Source organism: Cyprinus carpio, chromosome B22 (assembly GCF_018340385.1).
Source record: "Cyprinus carpio isolate SPL01 chromosome B22, ASM1834038v1, whole genome shotgun sequence".
Classification (NCBI taxonomy): Eukaryota; Metazoa; Chordata; class Actinopteri; order Cypriniformes; family Cyprinidae; genus Cyprinus; species Cyprinus carpio.
In genome coordinates, this window is record NC_056618.1 from 25,599,549 (window position 1) to 25,622,894 (window position 23,346).

Here is a 23,346-nt window from a genome sequence, read left to right on the forward strand (position 1 = left end):
TATAGGAACAAAATTTATTACAATTTAAAATGGATATTTTTTTTTCTTTAAAGGAGAAAGCTATGAAAGTAATTTTCATGTATGAATGAGGTTCAGGCTAAAGTGGTTGAAATGAAACATACAAAAAGAGAAATATGTCTAAAATACTGTAAATGAGCAATAATTAAGCCCCTTGTCAGCAGGGTTTCGCGTTAATACGGTTTCTCCTTTACCCGACCCTCTCCACCAAAAACAAACACATGCAATTAAAATGTCATTTCTTTTAAAAACAGCAGTTTGTCATCTTTAATCTTAAATACAGAATAAAACTGTCCTTTTCCTGTTGCGCGTTTACCATAATCACATACTTAATGTTTATTTGTTTTTAAAAACCGGACCATAAAACACACAAGTCCTTTTTTAAATGATTTCCACAACATTGGCACTTGTAAAGAGTCTGGCTCTACAAATCAAAGGGATTGGCACACTCAATATAGTACATCATTTACATTTGGTATGCTTTAAAAAAAAGAAGAAGAAGAAAAAAAAAGAGCAACCAACCGAACACGAAATACATTACAAAGTAATACAATACTTTGATTTTATACACCACTACACAAAAGTTTATTTTAGCTGTTTTATCAAAAACAAATGTATTATATTAAAGTGTCCTACATACAAGTGTTCAGGTAATGCATCAACATCAGAAAAAAAAATAAAGAAAGATAGCTTCATATTGTACGCATCCATCACATCAGCGTGGACCCCAAGCGAAAGCGTCATTTCTATTCATTAGTGTCTGCATCTCTCAAGAGTACCAGGAACAAGTTTGGAGGAACAGATAAGTCACATGAGTGGAGTTCGATCCATTACTGCAGAGTAGGTTCAGTGCATTAACCCAGGAAGGAAAAACATATCAAACTTCATCACAAATTGTTGAGAATGACCAAAAATTCCCTTGAACACCAGCAGAACAGGATATCAATGCTATTTTTACCATCTGTACAACGTATTCTGATGTTTTGTGGTACTTAATGGGAACGAAATGACTGGTTGTAGTGTTTCTGTTGGATAAAGAAAGGTGTTTCTCAGATTAGGCCAAGCCCTTTAAAATGAAAGCTGTATGTACAAAAGCTTTAAACGTTCACGTGTTCAGAAATACCATTGTAAATTTGCAGGTCCACTACTTGTACAACAACGAAACAGTTTGAAATTGGCATATGATGACTGATAGTTCCATCCCACCCAAGTGAAGAGTTTAAAATGTATGAAGTGTGAAGCCCCGCCCAGAAGAATGACGGTATGCAAATCTGGAAGTTTGAAAAACGAAAACTAAACAAAATAAAACAAAAAAGCTTAACTGGCCTAGCACAGGAAGATTGTTTAGTTAAAGACAAAAAAAAGTTCACAATTTGGCAAACAATTCGTAAAATGCACTAAAGGTCCAAATGTATATGTAAAGAAGGCTTATAGGATTAATTAAACGCAACAAAACTGCAAATTTACAAGGAAAATTGCGTATACACCTTCAAAACGACACTTCCAACGTAATTCGTCACAAAAAGGAATCCTCCTACAATACATTCAATTACTAGTTAAAAAAAAAAAACAATTGTGCCATTAAGTGACTCAAATATTTTGTCTATTAAATCATTACGCGAGATGATTTTCGCAAATTCAGGTTCTCTCAAGCTATGTTTCAATAATTCGAACAAAGCCAATAAGACCGTACGAGTGCTAATGTGCAACAAATTCATAGCCAGTCGGCCAAAAAAAAGGTGTACGATAAAATAGTAAAGTAACAGGACTCAAAAGCAACACCGTCACAACCCCCGAAACCAAACATGGCAAAGAGAAACGAGTGACACCACCGCCACCGAATACTTCATTCCTAAACGTACAAAATCAAAACAATCAATTTGAAGTCGCTTGACTAGCGGCAAGAAATAGCATACATTTTCCGAAGATCTCCGAAGGTGCTCCCTGGATGCACTGCAAGCTGAACCTACGGAAAACCGCAACTCCCGCGGCGTCACCCGCGCTGTCCCTGATTCAGATACCCACTTCGGCGTACCTATTGCTCTATCGTCTTCATAGAGTCCTTTCATTCTCTGCCCACAATTAGCCCTTGTAATGAAAAGTATGAAAACTCACCTGAATTACATCATAAAGACCCCCCCTCCCCCCAAAAAAGCCAGCTAGCTATGGAATCCAAAAAAGCTAAATCAAGCGAGAACTAAGATATGGTACGACGAAACCGAGAGCAAACTCTCAAAAAACAACGCAAGCAGAGGCCAGTTAAGAATCCAACCACCAATAAAATTCTCAATTTCCTATTTGCATAAAGCGATGTTGATAAAATGGAAATTCAACTCTCCATTTTCAAGCATTTCAAATATTCGGGAAAAAAAAAAAAAAGGAACAGAACAGAACGGCGACAATCGATTTATGAAATACCAAAAGGAAAAGATCACTTGCCAATGGATTTTTTTGTTTTTTTTACAGCAGTAGAGACCCAATTCCCGATGGTAAAGTGAGTCCGACTAATTACATATCTGGTCCATAAATTACATAAATAAAAAAAACTAAATCGATTTCACCATATAAAGCACTTTTGCACTGAGTTCCAAATGAGTCTACGAACATTTAAATCACTGGATATTGAATGTTATACGGAGTAAAACATGAATGAATCGGCTAGGAAAGGCGTTTATTTGATTCCTTCGGTCAAAGATTTAAAACTGATGTGACGAAGCATGTAAACAAATCACAATCTTTCGGTAAATATCTTTGAATACTAGCTGGATCCCTTTAATTATACTGATTAAACACCCAATACTGGCAAACATCAGACTGGAGGAAACAGTTCGCTGCCTGAATGATAAATTTAGTGGATACACAAGCGAACTGGGTGTTTTTAGAAATAATTTCGGGAAAACTGAACGTTTGGAGAAAGAAAAAAAAAAACTGGTTGCTTTCATTACTCATTTTAGCTGTCACTTATTAGGAAAAAGTCACATGGTGTGCCATCTCTTCTCCAAGTAGTCCAGTAGTGATGGGAAATCTCTATACTTCACTCCTAAAATAGTATTAAATCAAATCACCTCCACCTCTAGTGTTATAGCATGTGATTGCAGAACTAACACCTGGTTAAATTCAGTGATGCAAGGTGAAGTCCTTCAAGAATGTCGCCCACTCTTCGTTATGGACGCATTGCATCTTCACAGAGTGTTTCCATTAAATTCATACCTCAGTTTCATTCAGGTAGAGCCCACCTACAGCCCATCTACAGAGCAAACGAATGCTCTTTGTCATTAGGCACCAGTTAAACGGCCCAGCCTTCGTGTTTGAGGAAGATTGGATGATAAAGCTATCAGCAATAGGGGTCGACACTCAGGAAGAGAGGAAAAAACAGGCAAAGAAAAGGACTATGAGAAGATCCAGTGCCTAATGAGGGTGAAGGTGTGTCCGCACGGTTCCCGTGCATGTGTTTCTGCGTGTGAGGTGTGTAGTGCTTTCGGCCATGTGTGGGCTGCAGGTGTCTCACTCTCGTTCGATCTCTCTCTCACACTAGGTTGTACTCTTTGAGGTTGTGCTGCAGGATGGTGTCCTTGACCGCCGCGAAGACGAAGCGGATGTTTTCGGTGTCTGTGGCGCAGGTGAAGTGCGAGTAGATGATCTTGTCACTGTCCGGGTTCAGGTCAACAAACATCTTCAGGATGAACTCGCGGCCCGCCTGGGCGTCCCTCTGCGGACCTGTGAGTTGGTAAATGAGATAAGCATTGATTTTGAAGACAAAACAGGCTATGGGAAGTGTATTTGGAAGTGGTTGCAGTTCACAAGTCTACCACACAGTGTCAGTGTAGGCTTCATTGTGAAAAGGTTGTTACCATCAAATTCAGGGAAATAGTCCACCAGGTGAGAGTACATGATCTTCTCCTCCAGAAGGTCCTTCTTGTTCAGGAACAGAATGACTGAAGAGTTCATGAACCAGGGGTAGGTGATGATTGTGCGAAACAGCGCTTTGCTTTCCTCCATGCGATTCTGCAGAATACAGAAACAAAAATACAACAATGAAAGGAGCGGCCTGGCTTTGACTTTTGCATCATTAACTGCGGTTAATGCAAATCTAGCTGATGAGCCTCAGTGACTGAGGAATATATTTCCAAATATACTCCATTATCCTCTTATTATATTACTCTAAAATACAGAATTTATCAAATAAAAATTATATAAAGTAAATATGCATAATTAGAAATTAAATATTAAATGTATAATGAATGTCATATTTTGACACATTATAAAATAAGTAAAACATCTGATACTTATAATAGATTTAAAATGTATGAATACATTATAATTTTTTTTACCTTTTTTTTTGATTTTTATAATGTAACAATTAAAAATAATAATTTATAAAAGTAGATTATTAATTTGAATATATCTCTACATTATAAAAACAACTAAAATAACACATTATATTAATATTAAATATGAATAATTCAAAATTATATAAAACAAATTATATATATTATATACATAAATGACTAATACTAGTAATATTTATACTAATAAATAAATTAAAATGTATAAAATAAACAAACATTAAAATTGTTTGTCATTGCACATTATATTTTATTGTAATGTTTTTTATATATTATAATAATTACGTAATAACTAAAAAACTATAATACTAATATTGATTATAACTACTTTAAAAAAGTATAAATATAAACAATAATGTAACATTGAAAATAATAAAATGTATAAATGTTCATTATTAATTTGAATATTTATACATTATAAAAACAACAAACACACTATATTAATATTAAATAATTCATATATAAAACAAATGATTATATGCATTAATGAATTCTTATTTTTATATATACATTATAAAAACATATAAAATGACTAATATTACTACTAATAAAATGTATAAATATAATTAAACATTAAAAATTTGTAAATGTACATTATATTAATTTTCATGTTTTTTTTATACATAACTATGCAGTAACAAAATAAATAAAATTAAAACTACAATACTAATATTAATTATAATAAATAAATACAAAACACGATTTAAAAAAAAAAAAAAATCACCTCATTGTCAGATTCCACAAGGACCTGGTCGTATTCGCTCAAGGCAACCAGGAACATGATAGACGTGACGTTCTCAAAGCAGTGGATCCACTTCCTGCGCTCTGATCTTTGCCCTCCGACATCCACCATCCTGAGACAAAGGTGACAAAGTATGAGTGCACATAAAAGACTGGTTTGATGATTATGATGACTATGAGAAAGGCTGTGCCAATGTTGTGTATGGTATCCAATTGAGACCCTGAACTACTTTATTTTTTTTTTTTAAAAATTCATCTAGAGGCCCTGCAAAACCAACCAAGCTAAGGATGGAAACATTTGTCCACAAAAATTAGATGCATCTCAAAAATCAGATGTTTGTTATCACCATTTTTTTGTTGGAAATGGGCTACTAGGTATCTCAAAGTAACAATATTCTCTGTTTATCAAGTCAAATTAGATCTAGAGGCCCTGCAATGCCACCAAAAATGAATGAGTACTTAAGCATGGAAACCACTTGTCATACAAAATTAGATGCATCTCAAAAATCACATGTCTGTTATTATCATTATCTTAACATTTTGGCAGGAAAATCTTGAGGTTAATTGCATTACATCTGGAATTCATTCTCACAAACATGCACAAATTAGGTCGTGACAATTTTGTGGTTTCCAGGTATCAACTGTTTGGATAAAACTCAGACTTGTGCGTTTCTAACGTGAACTGAACAAGACCAGCTCAAAACATGACAGTAGAGGTTCATTTAATACAGAGAATTACAGAAGTATCGAAAAGGTAATGGATTTCATCATGCCACTGGAGAACAGATCTACGGTCAAGTATGGAGCCGGTCGTCTTCTGTTCTGGTAAAATGGTGACATTGTAGTGGTGAATTTCACAAAGGAAGCAAAACTAACACACAAACATTTTTAGAGACGCCACAAACAAAAAGAGAACTGTAGAGTTTCAGATGCATGCTGGGATTAGTAACATCCAAGAAAAACGGACAGGAAATACAACAATGAATGAGCGATGAAAAAAACGACTATTATATGAAAAAAAAAAAAAACACACCAAACAAAAAATTAATATACACACACAACTGTAACAACAAAAAAAAAATTAAAAAAAAAAAAAAAATTAAATAAACAAAAAAAAAATAACAAACAAAAAAATAAAATCACTGTGCTAAACAGACGGAGCGCAATAGAATAGTAGCTCAATAATTTTGAGGAAAATATACATTTTGCTAAAATATTTGAAGTAAACAAAACATGCATTTAAAACTTTTAAAGCCTAGTGCAGGTAATGAAATCAAAAAAAACAGCCCTTTTGGCAAAACCCTCAAGTCCAAAAAAATTTTCATAACATTTTAAAAAAACAAACATAATTATTGTTTCTTCTGGCCTTATAGATTTTTTGAACTTTTTAAAATACTTTTCATACTAGTTTGATAAGTCCAGAAACGTTATCCAATAGCAAATACACACATAAATCATTTGTTCTGCAAGTCATTCTCCAAATAACAAAAATATTATCTGATATTTAATGTGATTTATTTATAATTTTTTTTACATGTATTAAACCTCAAGCATATGTCTTGTTTCATATTAAACAAGTAACACTTAATACTTGGTGACTTGTTTCTTCAGTATTAAACCAAGTAACTCAAACTGTAGTCTATCACTCTGGTAAACAAGTACACAAACTTATGAAAAATACTACAACTTTTTTTTTTTTTTATTTTAGCCTTGATACCATACTTATATTATAAGAGTGATAGACTGCAAACGGTTTTGAGCTTTTTTGATGCCAAGCAGATAAACATAAGGGTGAACTACTTTAAATACTTTCATTTAGCCTAATTTTTATAATTTTAGCACATTTGAATTTTATTTTTGGACTTTTAATTATAGTAAAGAGTCAGTTTTGGCAATTGGTATTTCTATTTTCTATAGCTATGTTTGCATATAGCTTTTATTTTTGTACATTTTTAATATTTTAATTTAATAGCAAACGTTAGTCATTTTTAGCTAGTTTGTTTAATTTTTCATCAAGTTAGTAAAGACACTTTTTTCATATTTTTAGTTTTAATTATATTTACCCTGCCTACAGTTGAAGAAACACCCATTATTCCAAGTAAAGACACTTTTTTCATATTTTTAGTTTTAAATAAATTTACCCTGCCCACAATTTAACAAAAAACCAGATAAATGAGTACGGTTTTGTGCTCTGTATGTTGCATTAAAGCAGATAAATGTAATTGCATTAAAAAAAATCAGATAAATGCCCAGTTCAACAGTCAGGTTTTTCTTCTCCTGAAAGTGAAAGTGCATTACAAGAATACAGGCCATTCCCAGTTCAACAGTCAGGTAATGCTCACTGCTCCTAAAATTAATGGAAATCTACGAAGACAAACTCACAGGAGATTCCAGCTAAAACAGAAGGGAATAAACAGAGCAATTCTCAACCGTGCCATTTTTTTCCCCCTATCACACCTGCATTCGTGCTCGGTGAGGCAAAACATAAGAGAAGGGTTTTATTTTATGTAGGCAACGCAGTCTCGCTAGCTCAGTCTCTAGTGGCCAGGCATAAAGCTTTGATAAATGGACTCCTTCAGGAGCTACAACCTAAAATAAAGCCTCTTCAGCCAGCCTCCGTTCCTGCAGGAGGTACAGCTGACCTACTTACGAGGATAAGCTCTCTTACTCTGGAGGACGAGGAGCCAGAGAGGAAGACAACTCAACCTTGATACAGAATGTTTAAATGGCTGAGGCTGATGAGTTTAGTGTGTAACCAAGTAGGTTACTTAACCAAAACACCTGTATTTCGTAACATCGCCTGCAGAGGTTATCTGCAATCAGCAGTAGCAGTCACCTGAAACCAAATGTGATCCACCTTGACATTTACCTGGAATGTGACCCAGCCACCTTTCAGAGTAGTTTGCAAGTGTTTGTTTGTTTTAAATGCAATAAACATTCATAAAAATGTTATTTGTACATGTCAAGTGTGGATCAAGAGGGAACCTTGTTGTAAGTGAAGTTATTTCTGGCGCCAGTGTGCGTAGGAGGGGTTCGACACGCTGGCTTCCAATCGATTTGTGGGCTTTTGTGATCACCTCTCTTCAGAGGATTATTCTCTCATCTCGGCTCTAAACAGTGGGGTTGTGGAGGGCTTCTCATTGCCACATCACCTGCCAAGCCGTGGTTTGTATACGTTCCCGCTTCACGGGCCTGAGCTCAAACTCCTGCCTGTGATGTAATCTCCTCTCCAATGCAATCTACTCTAATTCAATCACTTCAAATGTAAAAATGAAAAATTAAAACTGTTTCTTGACTTGACTACTGTTAAAGAACTATGACTGGTTTTATACACTTTGCAAATTTTCAAATACTTCATTTTTTTTTTAAAGGCATTACAGATCCTACTAAGGCCTACTAAGGTTTCTCATTATGCAAATAATAACCATGACTGAAATCTTTATTAAAGTAGGCTTGGCAAATTTGCAGATACTTTCACCAAAGAAACAATCAAACAAAAAAAAAAAAATGAAAAAAAAAACAAAAAAGCAAAACAAAACAAAAAAAGTTTTGGTATCAAAATTAAAAAGAACATTTAAAATGAAAACTAAGACATAATATATAGAGAGAGTTCTGTCCTGCTAAATATAGCTTAATATTTAAATAAACATACTTTTTTTTGAAAGGGAAAACGAGGCAAAAACAAAGGGAAAAAAGAAAAGCGCAAATCAAACGAAAAGACAAAAAATGCAAAAAGGCAAAAACGAAACAAAAACAAAAGGTAAAAAGAAAATACAAACAAAATGACAAAAAGAAAACAAAATGCAAAAAAAGGCAAAAACAAAAAGGCAAAAAAGAAGATGCAAATCAAGTGAAAAGACAAAATGCATCAAAATTAAAAAGAAAAGAAAAAAAGAGACTTCATATCACCTTCTGCTTTTTAAAATGTACTTAAATTAATATATTTTAAATTCAAAACAAAACCAAAAGCGAAAGGCAAACCAAAACACAAAGCAATATCGTTCTAATGCATAAAAACTGTGTTGCTATCTCTCCCAAGAACTTGGTTCTGCTTAGAACATGACCTTCAATCATCCTTCAATCCCCTGAATTTCGCACGTATAAATAACGATAAAGACAAAAAATGGATGAATGTTAATGAAGTTGATGCAAAGAGGTTAATGACTAAGAAGGACATTAACAGCAAGTAACGTCAGAAAAGTTGATAAACTTATCGAACCTTGTTCGTTTAACTGGCCGAAGTGTACCAGATCAACGCACTGATTCGCAAAATGTTACAAACATGAAGACATTAAAACTGGGGGAGGAATCCTCTCCGACATTATGATCTACCTGAAAATGATGCTTTGCAAGTCGAAGGGATACTCAATAATCCCTGTGGTAGGGATGCGAACCCTAAGCACATCTTGTTGAGTCGGCAGATACGACGGGTCTGCGATACGGTCCAAATCGCTTAGATAGCTAGAGACAAGGAGAGACGGAGAGAGAGGAAGAAGAAAGAATCAAGCATGGCAGCAGACCCCTATCCCCTTGGAAAAACATTGAGGGAACGCCACTCAGGATCCTGGGATGCAACCCCACAACCTTCCGCTTACGCCACTGATGATCTCTACAGAGAGTTCCCCCAAAACAACACTCTTTAAAAGTTGCAAAGAAACAGCAATAGGAAAGGTTGAGCCCCGGATGGGTGTGAGAATGCGATCAGGGAAGGCAGAAGGGCAGTTGCAGCAGCAGGTTAAAGGTCAGGAGACAGCGGCGGCAGTGAGGGTGTGCCATGGGATTGGTGATACCTGAAGATTATATTCTCCAGGTCAAAGGGATACTCTATGATGCCAGTAGTGGGCACTCGGACCCTCAGCACATCCTGCTGGCTGGGCACGTATCCCGGAATCGATATACGATCTAAATCGCTAAGGTAACTGTGGGATGAACCGGTGAGAAACAGAAGACATGTACATGTGTATATACACAACTATATAAGTAGTCCCAAATGGAAACTCACAAAAATCGTGAACTTTTCATATTTTCCATGCAGTTTTGGAACAACTGTAAAATGGATTTAAATATGGTAAAAAAAAAAAAAAGGTATATTAAAAGTATAAATATTTAAATATTCAAACCCAAAAACAATCATTTTGACTTCATTGTTCTAGATCTGATTTTCTTTCGTGGAACACAAAAGTAAGTTTAGAGAATTTTTACGCTGCTCTTTTCCCATTGAAACTTGTCGGGACTTGTTCAGTTACAAGTCACAGTGGGTCAACATTGAGTCAAACCTGGCACAATGCATTTTGACATGAGTGCAATTGAGATTTAAGGGGATTTCCAGACCTGCATTTTTGTTTGCTTTTTCCGAAACAGGGATTAAAATGTTACAATAGGTGTGTTTGACTTTGGCTACGGCCGGAATTCACCGAACTGTGAGGAAGACTCAAAGTCAGACGCTTTCTGGTTCCCAAATTTATGCTCGTGTGGTGTTTGCCTACTTTATTACATATGAAGTGTATTACATGCAATATTTGCCAAATACAGACATTTCAGATGTTTTCATGTAGCAACAAAACTTTTAATTCAATAATTCATGCACTGAATAAACACTAAAGTTGAAGCCTATATTATCTAAATACCAATAAAGTGGGGTCTAGGAGTGTGCCCGAAGCCGAATACTGCATTCTACAAAGCCCCTAAAGGCACATGGTGATGGAAAAAATGTTTGATGGGAAGAAAATTACGTTTCTATGCTTTTGTGTTGCCTTGCAATCACAGTATATATTTGTTAATTATATTGTATATCATTTGCAGCCATCAGGGAGCCATTATCAATATGCAGGCTATTGAAATCGCTTTTGAATGAGCACTCGCTTTTTACTTTGAATTCTCGATCACATGCACTCTGTGTATAGGGAGCGGCGGTACTGATTTCACAAGACAAGATATTTGTCTATGACACTCAGTGGCTTCACAAAGACACTGTATGACATCAGATGACATTGCCCAAGTTACATGAGGAAGAAAATGCCATAAAAGTAGCCCACTATAAGCTTTTATTGTATTCAAACAAAGCAGCATAAACATTCTTTAAAATTTCTCCTTTTTTTTGGAAAAAAGTACACAAGTTTGGAACAAGATGAAGATATAAAACTTACATTTTGAGGAAGTTTTGGTAAGAGCATAGATTCCGTGTGGGTGTAATCATAAACTAAATTATGCCATTTTTCACCAAAAGATGATTGTACTGTATTGCAAAGGCACATTCACACCAAGGACAATAACTATTACTTAAACTATAACCATATGAGAATATGGAAGTTCACACCACAGCTATAAAAACAAAAGAAAACACCAAGCCAATCATATTTATCCAACTTTTAAGGAGCTTTCATATTTAAAGCAGCACACGACATAAATAGAATGTAATCGTCCATTGGTGTGGAAGCTAATATAGTTATTATGTTCTTGGTGTGAACAGGCCATAATACTGCATCTATACATCTATGACTTATCACAAATATGCTTCTAACTGACCGCAAGAAGAGATGTAGCATCCGACAACTCAATTAAAAGCAATAAAGTTAAAAGGAGCTAATGGCTAATAGCAGCACACACACTTACTATTTAGTGGAGTCAGAGAGCTGGTACTCTCGCCTGCGGTCGTAGGCTTCCTGGATGCCTGGATCTGACCAGAGCATCTTTATTGCACTAACATAGGGCTGGTCGAAGGAGCAAACCTTCTCCACGTCGACCTCTCGCACCAGCAGAGCATTGTTCTGTGGATAAAGACACATTACACAGTAAACAGCCCATTTTATGTATTAATGGCTGTGTAATACTAATGACTTCCAGCGGGGTTTAGAACCAACTAGGTCACAAGTTGTCGAGTTAAATTAGTTAATATTAACTAATTCTTCAAAACCAAAACAAGAGAATAATTAACCATAATCCTGCACTGAAGAAAGACAGCTGACCATGGTGTGACAGCAATAAAATTTACAAGAGAGGCTTGTAGTGCTTTTTATAGCCACGTTTATGGTGTATCTGGGTTTGATTTGAATCTCGACGTGCACTCTGGGCATCAAAGGGATGATTACAGAGCAGTGACGGCCAGAGATTGTTCAGTGTGAAGCAGTCACCTTGTTCTCTTCGTATTTGAACGGGATCTTGAGGTGCTCGGTGGCACGGATCATGGACTGCATGGAGGTGAAGATGTTCTGGTAGACAAGTTTGGTGAAGCCGCGCTTGTCCTCGTCGGTGTAGCCCGTCCCGTGAATGATGCGCATCTGTTTGATGAATGTACTCTTGCCGCTCTCGCCTGTGCCTGAGGATGAAAACAACAACAACATTTGAACAGGATTAGATCATATTTTGGCCTCAGTTACATATCAGCCTTTGGATTTTCAGAGTACCAAGGATATCAAAGCCTATCTGGAGCTTTTTCGCATTTGGCTCCAGTTTGGATCCGGCTTTTTTGAAGGTTTCAGCTGAAGGCAACACTTGTGAAGACTCCAGATGATGCCAACTTTATAAGGATAATAGTTTTATATGTCGATCCATTCACAAGTTGTAAATGCTGCCTAACACGTTTGTTATTTGCTTAATGGAATACATGATGTTAACTAACCACATAACATGTCCATATGACAGTAATATACAGCTATAATAGTTTCTTTGACAAGTATTAAGACTAGTGCTGTCAAACGATTAGTCTCATCCAAATTAAAGTTATTGTTTACATAATATGTGTACCGTGCATACTTATTATGTATATATAAATACACACACATGTATATATTACAGAAAAATGTAGTAAACAAAAAATAAAATAAATTAAAATATAAAATAAAATAAAAAAAAAAAAAAACATGTAAATATAAACAAAATAAAAACATATTAATCAAAAGTGTGTGTATTTACATATACATAAATATACACCGTACACACACACACATAATTTAAACAAAAACTTTTATTTTGGATGCGATTAATCGCGATTAATCGTTTGACACTACTAATTACAACAATGTGTTATGAAAAATTCTATATAAATTTGGAAATTAAAATATCCCAGTTTGAATACTAAATTGAAACCATTTAATCAATAAATCAATAAATAATTAAATAAAAAATAAAAAATTAAGCCAGCACTACAAACTACAATAATAAAATGTATTAAATTATTATTATTCTTCATTGGATTTTTTTTGGAACTTTTAAACACTTTCTACAAAAATAAAAAACTAAAATATTTTACATGTAGACATTTAATATCAACACTATTTTAAAAATATAAAAGACAACACCACAGAAAAGGTAAACTTCGATACTAACTAATTTTTACTACACTATTATTATTATTATCAAGATTACTAGACAACACTGGTATCATAATTTAATGGGCCAAATCTAAAAAAAAAAAAACATATGATAACATCACATATTTATCCTTACTGTTCTTATTTTGAAAAATGTTTATGCAATTGTTGTGCACTTAAAATTGATGGTGAAAAATTTTACTGTGTAATTAATAATCTTTGTATTATTTAAAACTTTGACAAATCGTATTTACAGTTTTGTGCTGAAAAGCAGCACACTGCAATTGGTGACAGATGCCAAAATGTACCAAAAAATTAAGTACTTTTTTTTTTTTGCAACAACCCTATATTGAAATAAATAAGTGTAGAAACCTTAAACGGAGAAGCCTTTTGCTTTTCTAAAAGTAGGGGATACAAACTTGTATACGTTCAAGTTCAGGGTCTAATCGTGTCGTTAACCATATTAGCGCTACGTAAACGAATACAGCAGCACTTTAATGAAGAAATCCTATAAAGCAACGTCTCCGTGCATTTCTTAGGTCCTGACCACTCAAACCAGTAAAAATGTTTAAGCCACTGCCAAAGTTCAACAATACTTCCCTGGAAACTTGGGAGGTCTTGGACCAGCAGGGGGGAAAAAACAAGTCGAGTAACCGTTCCGGTTTTCAAAATTTATCACGTTCTTGACAATACAGTGTCAACAGTTGGGAAAGTCGTGCTTGGATTGGTATGATAACCAGTCGCACAGGTTTAATCTTGGCGTAGGTACGATTCCAGTATTGACATCCTTGACAACTGCCATTTATTTAAACAAACAAGAGAGACTTAATCCAAAACCATAATCGAAGGCCTATAAACCGTGAATGGCTACAGAAGAACACAACCAATTTAAAATAAAATTTTTGTGAATTAAAAACGCCAAAATCTTTTGGGCTTTAGACACAAACACAAGCTATTTTAAATGACATTGGTCTCAATCACATCACTAGGCATTAGAAATCTTCTCTAGAAGCCATGGCCAAGTGGTTCGTTCACATGCTCAACCAACTCCCACCCAATACATTACATTCACATCCCACCCCTCATCGTTTTCTTGTCCCATCTTTCCCTGAGCTGAGTCATGGCTAGTTTTAACTCCAACAGCTGGATTGTCAAGCTCCGGTCCCCCTGCTGACTATCTGCTCGCTGTCTTCCTCTCCGTCTGTCTCTCTCTCTGTACTGTCGGTGGTTTTCTGACAGGGGAAACCCAATAAACAGCCTGGTTGCATAACCACTGCTCTCCTGGCACCTTCGGCTTGCCAAATAGCTGCACCTCCCTGCAGCTTTACAACAATCGCGCCACAGAAACCGAACCAAAACTGTTTGAACATTACTGGAGCACACTGATATCAGGTTTTCCTCCATATTAGGTCATTTTGTGGGAATCAAACACACAAATGTTTGATTGATGACAATATAAAGGCCTTAAGAGGAAACTGGAGACCTGGTGGTGAAACAAATGCATGCACAAAACAAACAGCGGGACGAATTTAACAGTCTACTGAAATAATAGAAAGGTATTTGTCTTAGTGGCTGGAAATTGCTGTTTGCAACCTGATTTTATTTCCGTAATCGGATATATTTAATCGAAACGGGACAGGCAATAAGAGGAGGAAACAAAAAAAATTCCCTAATTTTATCAACCAGGAACTGACTGGATGACAGGCTGTTAAATACCAAAATAGCACCGGACCAAATCAGAATTAGCTGAAAACAAGACCTAGAATACTATCTGACCGTTATCTCACATTAGCTATTAACCAAACCATTAGCCAACTGGCATTAGCTGAGAGAAATTACCCAAATAATTTATTTATATTAACAAATAAATGAAAATTTAATAGTTTATATTAAAAATATTAATAAAATACATAAGCATATTATTTTTTATTTTTGTTGTTATAACAACAACTAAAAACAATTACATGAAAAAAAAATGTACGTACACTACCAATCAAAAGTTTGGGTCACTAAGATTCTTTTTAAAGAATACTTCTATTCATCAATTAAGCAACGAATAAAAAAAAACAAAAAAAACAACAATTTAAAAAAAAAAAAAAAAAAAAAAAATCTTTATAGATGTTCTGAATTTTCTATTCATAACAGTTCTGAAATGTATCAGTTTCCAAAAATATTAAGCAGCACGCCTGTTTTTAACATTAAGAATAATAATAACAAATGTTTTTTGAGCAGTAGGCCTAAACCAGCATTTCAGAGTGATTTCTGAAGGATCATGTGACACTGAAGACTGGAGTAATGATGCTGAAAATTCAGCTTTGCATCACAAGAATAGATTACATTTTACAATATATTAAAACAGAAAACGGTTATTTTAAATAGCAATAACATTTCACAATATTATTGTTTTTCCTACATTTATGTCAAATAAATTCAGCCTTGGTGAGCAAAAAAAGCTTCTTTTTTTCAAGCTTTTGAACACTAGTGTAGGTTTGCATAATAGGCCTACATGATAAACGTTTAGGCTATATAGATAATATTAGTTCCCAAGCAAATATAAGCTAATTTCCAGATGTAGAAAATTATGAAATAAAAAAAAAAAAAAAAAAACTCTTTAGAATAGGGTAAACTGATGAATCAATGAATCCATGAAAACAAACTAAAACTACCAAACATCAAGGCCCAGCTATAGTCTCTTTATTGGGGAAAAACAGCAGTGAGTCTGGATCCATCCTATATTCATGTCTGTGAGCTTACAGTGCAGCAAAGTGGGTTGCCATGGCAACATTTTTACAGCATTTAGCGCACAGCAATGATTCAAAGAGAAGCCATACATTAGCGAGCCCTGCTCTTCTTTCACCATCAAATGTGTCAATCCTCCAACGGAAACCATGCCATGCAGGAAATGGCAAATTTGTAAAAGATCATTTCTGCGTTTCAGTCATGCCATGTTGCCGTGTGCTGCACAATAACACAAGCATGATTTTATTCATTCATCAACTGAAAATAGGGAAAGAAATAGATCATCTGTGAAGCACTACTTAAAAGTCACTGTTGTGAGTGCTTTAAAACTATTTCGGCCAAATATTTTTGGTTGCGAAAATGTCAGTGTATCGCTACAATACATCAAATATACAGCCCTCGTAATCGGCAATCACACTATCTATACATCAGCTTCAACAATTTAAATATATAAAAAAAAAACAGCAGATCATTTGGTATAAAATTAGACACTTAAAATCTTTTTTTCCATTTTAACCTGTTTTCTAAAACTTGCACAGGCACCTGATTGTGCTTCAGAATTGATGTTGGTTCAATCAAAAGTTCCAGCTCTACAGAACCGGTTTCCCCTGCTGGTGTAAAATGGCGGATACCCATAGAAAATCAGCTCACATCAGCTAATACACCCATGCCGGGATACGAGTGTGTGTGGGTGCTTGCTGGAGAACTGGAAGTGAGGGCAAGACAAAGCTTCCCTATCAACAGATGTAACGTTTGAATCTTGCACTGAAACTACAGTCTGCAATGTTTTTACAGCATATTTAGCAGTGAAAGGCACTAAGGTCCAGCAAAAGCATTAACATGCGCATAGACCTAAACTCCAAAAAGAAAATAAATGAATAAATAAAATTAAATTGAATTAAAAGAAAAAATATTAAATAAAACAAATGTAATATAAACAAAACAAAATAGAAAGTACAAATGTGAAAAATAAAAATAAAACTGTAATAAAAAGAAAAAAATAATAAAAAAAAACAAAATAAAAAAAAAAAAAAAAAAAAAAATAAAACCACAAACATAAAAATAAAAAAAAATAAAAAAAAATCAAAAATAAATTAGCAATAAAAAAACAAAATAGAAAGTTCTAGTTCTAAAGTGAAATAAATAAACAAATAAAAAGTTTTTTTTAAAAAAGTAAAAAAAGAAGTCCGTGCCATTAGCCTTGTGGTTAGTGCGCCAACATATAGCGCAACTGAGCTCACGGTGACCCGAGTTCAATTCCCGTCTCGACTCTCCGCACCCCCCCCCCCTCTCCGCACCCAATGCTTTCCTGTCTACTTTCTACTGTCCTGTCCGTTAAAAAAAGAAAATAAAAAAATAGAAATGCAAAAATAAATAAACCTTAAAAACGCAATTATTAAAATACTATAAAATAACCTAGCCATAATAAAACTGCAATAAAATAATAATAAGTCAAATAAAATTATAAAAATGAAAGAATTAAAAAAAAAACACTTTAAGGAATGAAACAAAAATAAAAATACATAAAACCAACAAATAGCACTCTGCTGTTTTTAAAAGAAAGTCAGCTGCTACTACTTTGCCAGTCCCTCCCAATTTCCAAGAAAAAAAAAAAAAAATAGAATAAAATTAAATTATACAAGATATTGAATATATAAAAACTAATTTATATATTACAAAAAAAAAGTATAATACTACAATAATATATACAAAAATAACTAAATTAAACAAAAATAAAAAAAACTCCTCTTTCACGAAATAAAAAAAAATAACAAAAATGTATATATAATAAAACAATATATAATACATAAAAAAAAAAAATACACAAATAGCACTGTGGTAGTTTTAAAAGAAACTTGTCTACTTCTTCACAAAACTCAACCTGATACCGGAACTCTGTTGAACAAACACAAACACTACAGTCTCTGCAACTCCAGCTCACTGGTTTGAACATGGAAATCATGAGGTATGTATTAACGGAGTATTTGCATGGTTTTAAACTCAAATGCAAATCCTGAAGCCTTATCGTCATGTGGTTGCAAATGCTAACCCAGCATTTCATAAACACCACCACAGTGGACAGATTGCTTATCTTGAGTGAGGAACAGAGTTTGAAATCCGCTACGGCACTTTGTCCGCACTTTCGAGAGCAATTCATCGCGAGTGGGCCGAGTAATACTTCAAATTCAGCTTCCATGCAGTTTGAAGGACACAAAGACTTCACTAGTGATAAAGTGAAATGAAAACAGGCCATTTGTTGGTTGCATGAGAACAGTGTCAGCTTTGTTCTAGGTGTGTCCAAAAAAACAAACATTCTGTACAATCTTTATGAGTCATGCAGCTCCTCCACAACACTCAGGTGTTATAGACTCGGTGCGCTTTCGACTCGGTAAATATTGGCTAGAGCTGACCGTGTGGTGTAACAAGAAACCTGGAAGTCCGGGTTGTCATTCAGACGTGCCCATGCCAGGAACGACATGCTTAGTAGCACGTTTTTTGTGAATACAGTATTCAAGTGAGTGACGGACAAGATCCTTTTCCTTGCTTTCTTTCTCTCCGGATCTCTGCATCCGGATCATGTGACACAGCAACAGCGTGCATTCATGTGTGCTGCAGAAGTGTGGGCTGAAAATGAAGAGTGGTTGCCCTCGGCTCAAGTCCCCCCAGCAGAGAACGCCAACACACGCAAGCTTCTCTCTACCTCAATCACCCTGTATCTTCAGTTCCTCAACCAGAGAACAAAACGCAGCTTATACACGCTTATACACTTGTCAAAATGATACGAATCAATGAATGAAAATAGCTGACGAGGAATGCAAAATTGGTGCATCGAGTTTGTGCTCACATTTTGCAACGTTTGTAGAGATGCACAATACATTGGTATTATATCGGTCATCAGTTGATATTACATATTTTTTACATTACATTATATTTAATTATACATGCAGATTTTAGCCTTTTTTTAATACCGTACATGATTGTTGCGACACCCAAATTTGGTAATACTAATTTTAATATCGGTTATACATAGTAATTATAGGTCAAGATTTCAATACCTGTTCATCCCATTTCATATTCTATTTATACAATTTTTACAAACTATGTCAAATATAATTTTACATCTCCGGTAACATAACGGTTATCGGGTGATGTTAAAGATTTTTTTTTGTACACTTTTCATGCCTTACATGATTGTTGCAACACCTAAATTTACTTGTAGCATTTCGATAATTTTAATATTGGTTAAAACATAGTAATTATTGGCCAAGATGTCAATATCGGTTTATCCCAATTTATATTTATTAAATTTTAAACATACAGTAAAACATACTTTTACTTTATTAAAAGGTGATGCGTTAAAAAATACATTTGTTGGGTATGTGCATAAATGATATATTGGTAACATATCAGTTATCGGCCGATATTACAGAATATGCACATTTCAGTTGACTTAAAGTCGATCTTTAGCAAATCTCAAAGTTTATATTTATTTTTCATGCTGTTCACAGCGTTTCCCACAGACTTGCACTATATTTGTGGCGGCATATATATGCAAATTAATTTTCTGCCAGCAGGAGGTGCTTTTAAAACGAGAAAGATAGCGGTTTCCCTGGTAACGCTGTACACAAAGCAGCGCTCAGCTCACAAACGCTGCTTTATCAGGCATTACATGCAAGATGAAATGAAAATTACAAAAACAAAAAATTTCTAAAGACAGTCGGTTCCCTACAGAAAAAAACACTGATATAAAAATACGTGTCGCGTTTTGATTTTTAAACGTGCAGTGCTCATGTTTATTCAACGAAGTCAAAGACTTTGTGGAGGTCAGTTTTGATATTGTGGCGGGCCACCACAAATAAATCAATGTATGGGAAACACTGGTACATTATAATGTTTATTAGTAGTTATAAAGCACATTCTACATGACCATGTCTTTAATTCTACCCAATACCTAAACTTAACAAATACCTCACTAATTATTAATAAGCAGCAAATAAGGAGTTTACAGAGGCTAAGTTCGTAGTTAGCCTAATCGTTTGTTAACAGCGAGAACTGGACCTTAAAAAATAAAGTGTGTTTTTCTAATTGGCCAAAACCTGAAAATAACTATCGGACAGAATCTGCTCATCCCTCTTTATATCTTAGTCTATATTTTATTTTTCATTATTTTTGCACACATTGTATGTTAGATTTTCACTTTATTTTATAAAAATGCTGGAAAAAGTAATAAAATTACTTCTTAAAGTTAGTCATGAAGTAACGGGTCTTCAAAAAATAAATAAACCTCAAAAAGGACTGGAATTGCAGGAATAAATGTAGGGTTTTATGATGGAAATTGCAAGACTTTAAGACCTTTTTAAGACCACATAAAGATTTAAAAACTAAACTGAAGGGAACGGAATACACCAATACATTGTTTAAAGGTAAATAGTTGTTTTAGAAACACTTCACAGTTTAAAAGTGCAACTTCCAACCAATCTCCAGTTTTTTATTATTCATTTTACAAAAAAAAGCTCCTAACCTCTAGAATTTAGAAATTCTTCAGTATTTTTGGCTTGCTTTCCAGTACAAATGTCAAAAGATTCTTAAATCAAAATACGGTTATTTGAGGGAGAAAAATTACATAAGATAACCCAAGTTTCTGTGAAACTGATCGAAATGAAGTGAATTTGTGTCGATGGTTGCATGAACAATTCAAAGGCAAAACAAGTTAAGCATAATTTTAAGCATAAACTCACTTTATTTTGTTAAGTTTCTCAGAAAACAAGATTTCATATGCTCACTTTGCATCTTTGCAAATTAAAAGGATGTTTCATAATTTGTTTTGGAAAACAAGTTAAAAAAACAGAGGAAAATTAAAATTTTTAGAAATGAATGCACCATTTAATGCTTACTAAGTATTTAAGGCTTTCTACTCTGATTTAAGATCTTCTTAAGGCCTTAATTTGTGGAAATGAGACTTTCTAAGACCTTCCCAAGACCTGAAGAAACATATTACCAAAACACAAATCTGTTGCTCTTTGAGAACATGGCCTTGTAAGCCCTGAGCGGTGACAACTTCCTCTCAGCTTTCAGATGGAGCGGACGAGAGTTTACCAAGCTAGAAGCAGAAGGTTAACAGTGCTTGTTGGTCGTGCAAGGCCCTCTTCCTCCACCGAGGCGTATCTTATTGCTGTCTTTCCTCTGCGAGTCTGGACACAAAGGCTGGTTGTGTTGCATGAGCTTTCTAAGGACATGCGTTCTGTGAAACGCTTTTATGGGTCAGCCCACACTACACAACTCGGCCCCGTGACCGTGTCTGTTCATCTACTCAACTCAATTATACCACCCCTATCAAACCAAATCCACCGTTTTTTAACAGCAACTTGGCGCGCGGCAGCTGGTTTAACTGTTTTTGCCATTTTTGGGAACAGGATTGGCTTGTAAAACCACAACCTGGACAGAACAGGTTTCATTCTCGACGTTGGCGCTTCATGGTATCGTCGCGCCTGCCAAGGATCAGTAAAAGAGACACAACCAAAAAAAATAAAATCTGGACCTTCTTTGACTTCACCAGTCATAAACTGGGATGCAAACACCATCCTAAATAGATTTTGCAACCCGAGTTTCAAATTAAGGCTCTGATTTAATTATTTTCATAGTTACTGCATCTCTCCGATCTGAGAACAATATAAGGACGTGTGTTATGAAACGCTTTCACTACTGAAATATTCAGATACAATCTCTAAGGCTTAAATTGCTGACAATCTAGCTTTGCTTACAGCCACAAATGAGCTAATGGCTCTGACACCAAAACGAAAGCAAAGAGCAGCCTAATGGTCAGATCATGAGACGAATGTAAACTGACACTAGTGCAACTCAAAGACTCTTTAAAACACTTACTAATGTTCATTGCTAATAAATTAACATGGAGGCTTTGAGTAACAGTTTAATGGCGGGAAAAAAATGGTCTCATAGCCTTATTTATATATATATATATATATATATATATATATATATATATATAAAATATATATATATATATATATATATATATATATATATATATATATATATATATATATATATATATATATAAAATCACATTATTATACATTATGTACATTGGATATTTTAAACATATTTTTAAAAATATGTACCCAAGAAAAAAAACAATAAATAATTTTCAATGTATTTTACATTTTAAATATTTCTTCCCTTATAACAAAGCAAAACACAATCATTATATAATTTTAAATATATATTATTATTATTTTTTTAAATGTAAAGAACAGATTCATTCACTATGTAATATTCCATGAAATGCCCTTATATTTCCACGACCGTGGGAACGCAGGATCCCACTTGAACTGGGTCTACATATCCCATCAGCATTCTTTTTAGGATTTTAGACATGTGGACATAAAACACAATGCAGATCAACACCTGCATGCATTACATAAAGCGAAATCATGCACACGAATGTCAAGCAGTGAAAGCAACGCTTCTATTTCGACTTCAACAGCATGTCAGCATCATTATGCATTAGATCCACAAAGCAATAAGCGTTTATGTCAAACCTCATGCGTCTTCTGGCCGTCATTGACAGTCACAGCAGCTGTCAGCGATGCACTTACCCAGCAAGAGGAGTTTGAGCTCTCGTCTCGAATCTCGTTTGTCTCTCCGGAGCTGCTTGTCGATCTCGGCGTTAATTCTTTTGGACTCCTTCGCCTCTTCGCTCATGCAACAGGCCATCATGGACTCCAGAGTCATCACCACAACCCCTGAACATACAAACCCCTACGACACACACCCCTACGCAACCCCTCCCAAAGAAAAACAGTCTAAATATTAACAAAATCTATCTAAAAAATGTTGTTTAAAAATGCAGTAGACGTAACGTTAACGTTAAATCGATTCAGAAAAGAGACCCCAGCCTGCTCATACAAACGCATCTATCAAACAAGGCCAAAGACCGGATGAGATTGGAGGCCAGATGTGAATCTAAAAATCTCCCCTACTATCAGACCCACTCGAGCCCTGTTTTTAGTATCTGTAATGACTACCAACCAGAGTCCCGGAGGGACACACTAGCCTGCCACGACATCCGTGCTGTCCTTTGCTGTCTCGCTAAGCTAACCGCCCCAGTGCCCAGACTCACCGCAACACTGTCCATCAGCTGCCCGGATCTCTAGCTAACACACGGCGACAGG

At 34.9% G+C, this 23,346-nt stretch overlaps 1 protein-coding gene across 3 annotated transcripts; it reads right to left on the reverse strand.

The window, feature by feature from the left end:
- LOC109110238 (guanine nucleotide-binding protein subunit alpha-11-like) lies at positions 1-22,909 on the reverse strand. 3 transcript variants are annotated; one of them, XM_042749927.1, is made up of 8 exons: positions 22,771-22,909; positions 12,236-12,420; positions 11,718-11,872; positions 9,896-10,024; positions 9,438-9,566; positions 5,089-5,218; positions 3,870-4,023; positions 1-3,735 (listed from the first exon to the last, which is right to left on the reverse strand). In XM_042749927.1, the coding sequence occupies exons 1-8, from the start codon at positions 22,904-22,906 to the stop codon at positions 3,545-3,547; spliced, it is 1,209 nt and encodes a 402-aa protein (XP_042605861.1). In that variant the 5' UTR covers positions 22,907-22,909; the 3' UTR covers positions 1-3,544. The 3 variants fall into 3 exon arrangements, with proteins under 3 accessions (XP_042605861.1, XP_042605862.1, XP_018978829.2); XM_042749928.1 differs by lacking the exon at positions 9,896-10,024; XM_019123284.2 differs by lacking the exon at positions 9,438-9,566.
- Between the last annotated feature and the right edge of the window lie 437 nt (positions 22,910-23,346).

Coding starts and splice junctions, on each gene's coding strand:
- LOC109110238 (XM_042749927.1), bottom strand. CDS start 22,906: ATGACTCTGGAGTCCATGATGGCCTGTTGCATGAGCGAAGAGGCGAAG. Junction 11,873..12,235: donor TCAAATACGAAGAGAACAAG/GTGACTGCTTCA, acceptor CTTTATCCACAG/AACAATGCTCTGCTGGTGCG. Junction 4,024..5,088: donor TTGTGGAATCTGACAATGAG/GTGATTTTTTTT, acceptor TGTATTCTGCAG/AATCGCATGGAGGAAAGCAA.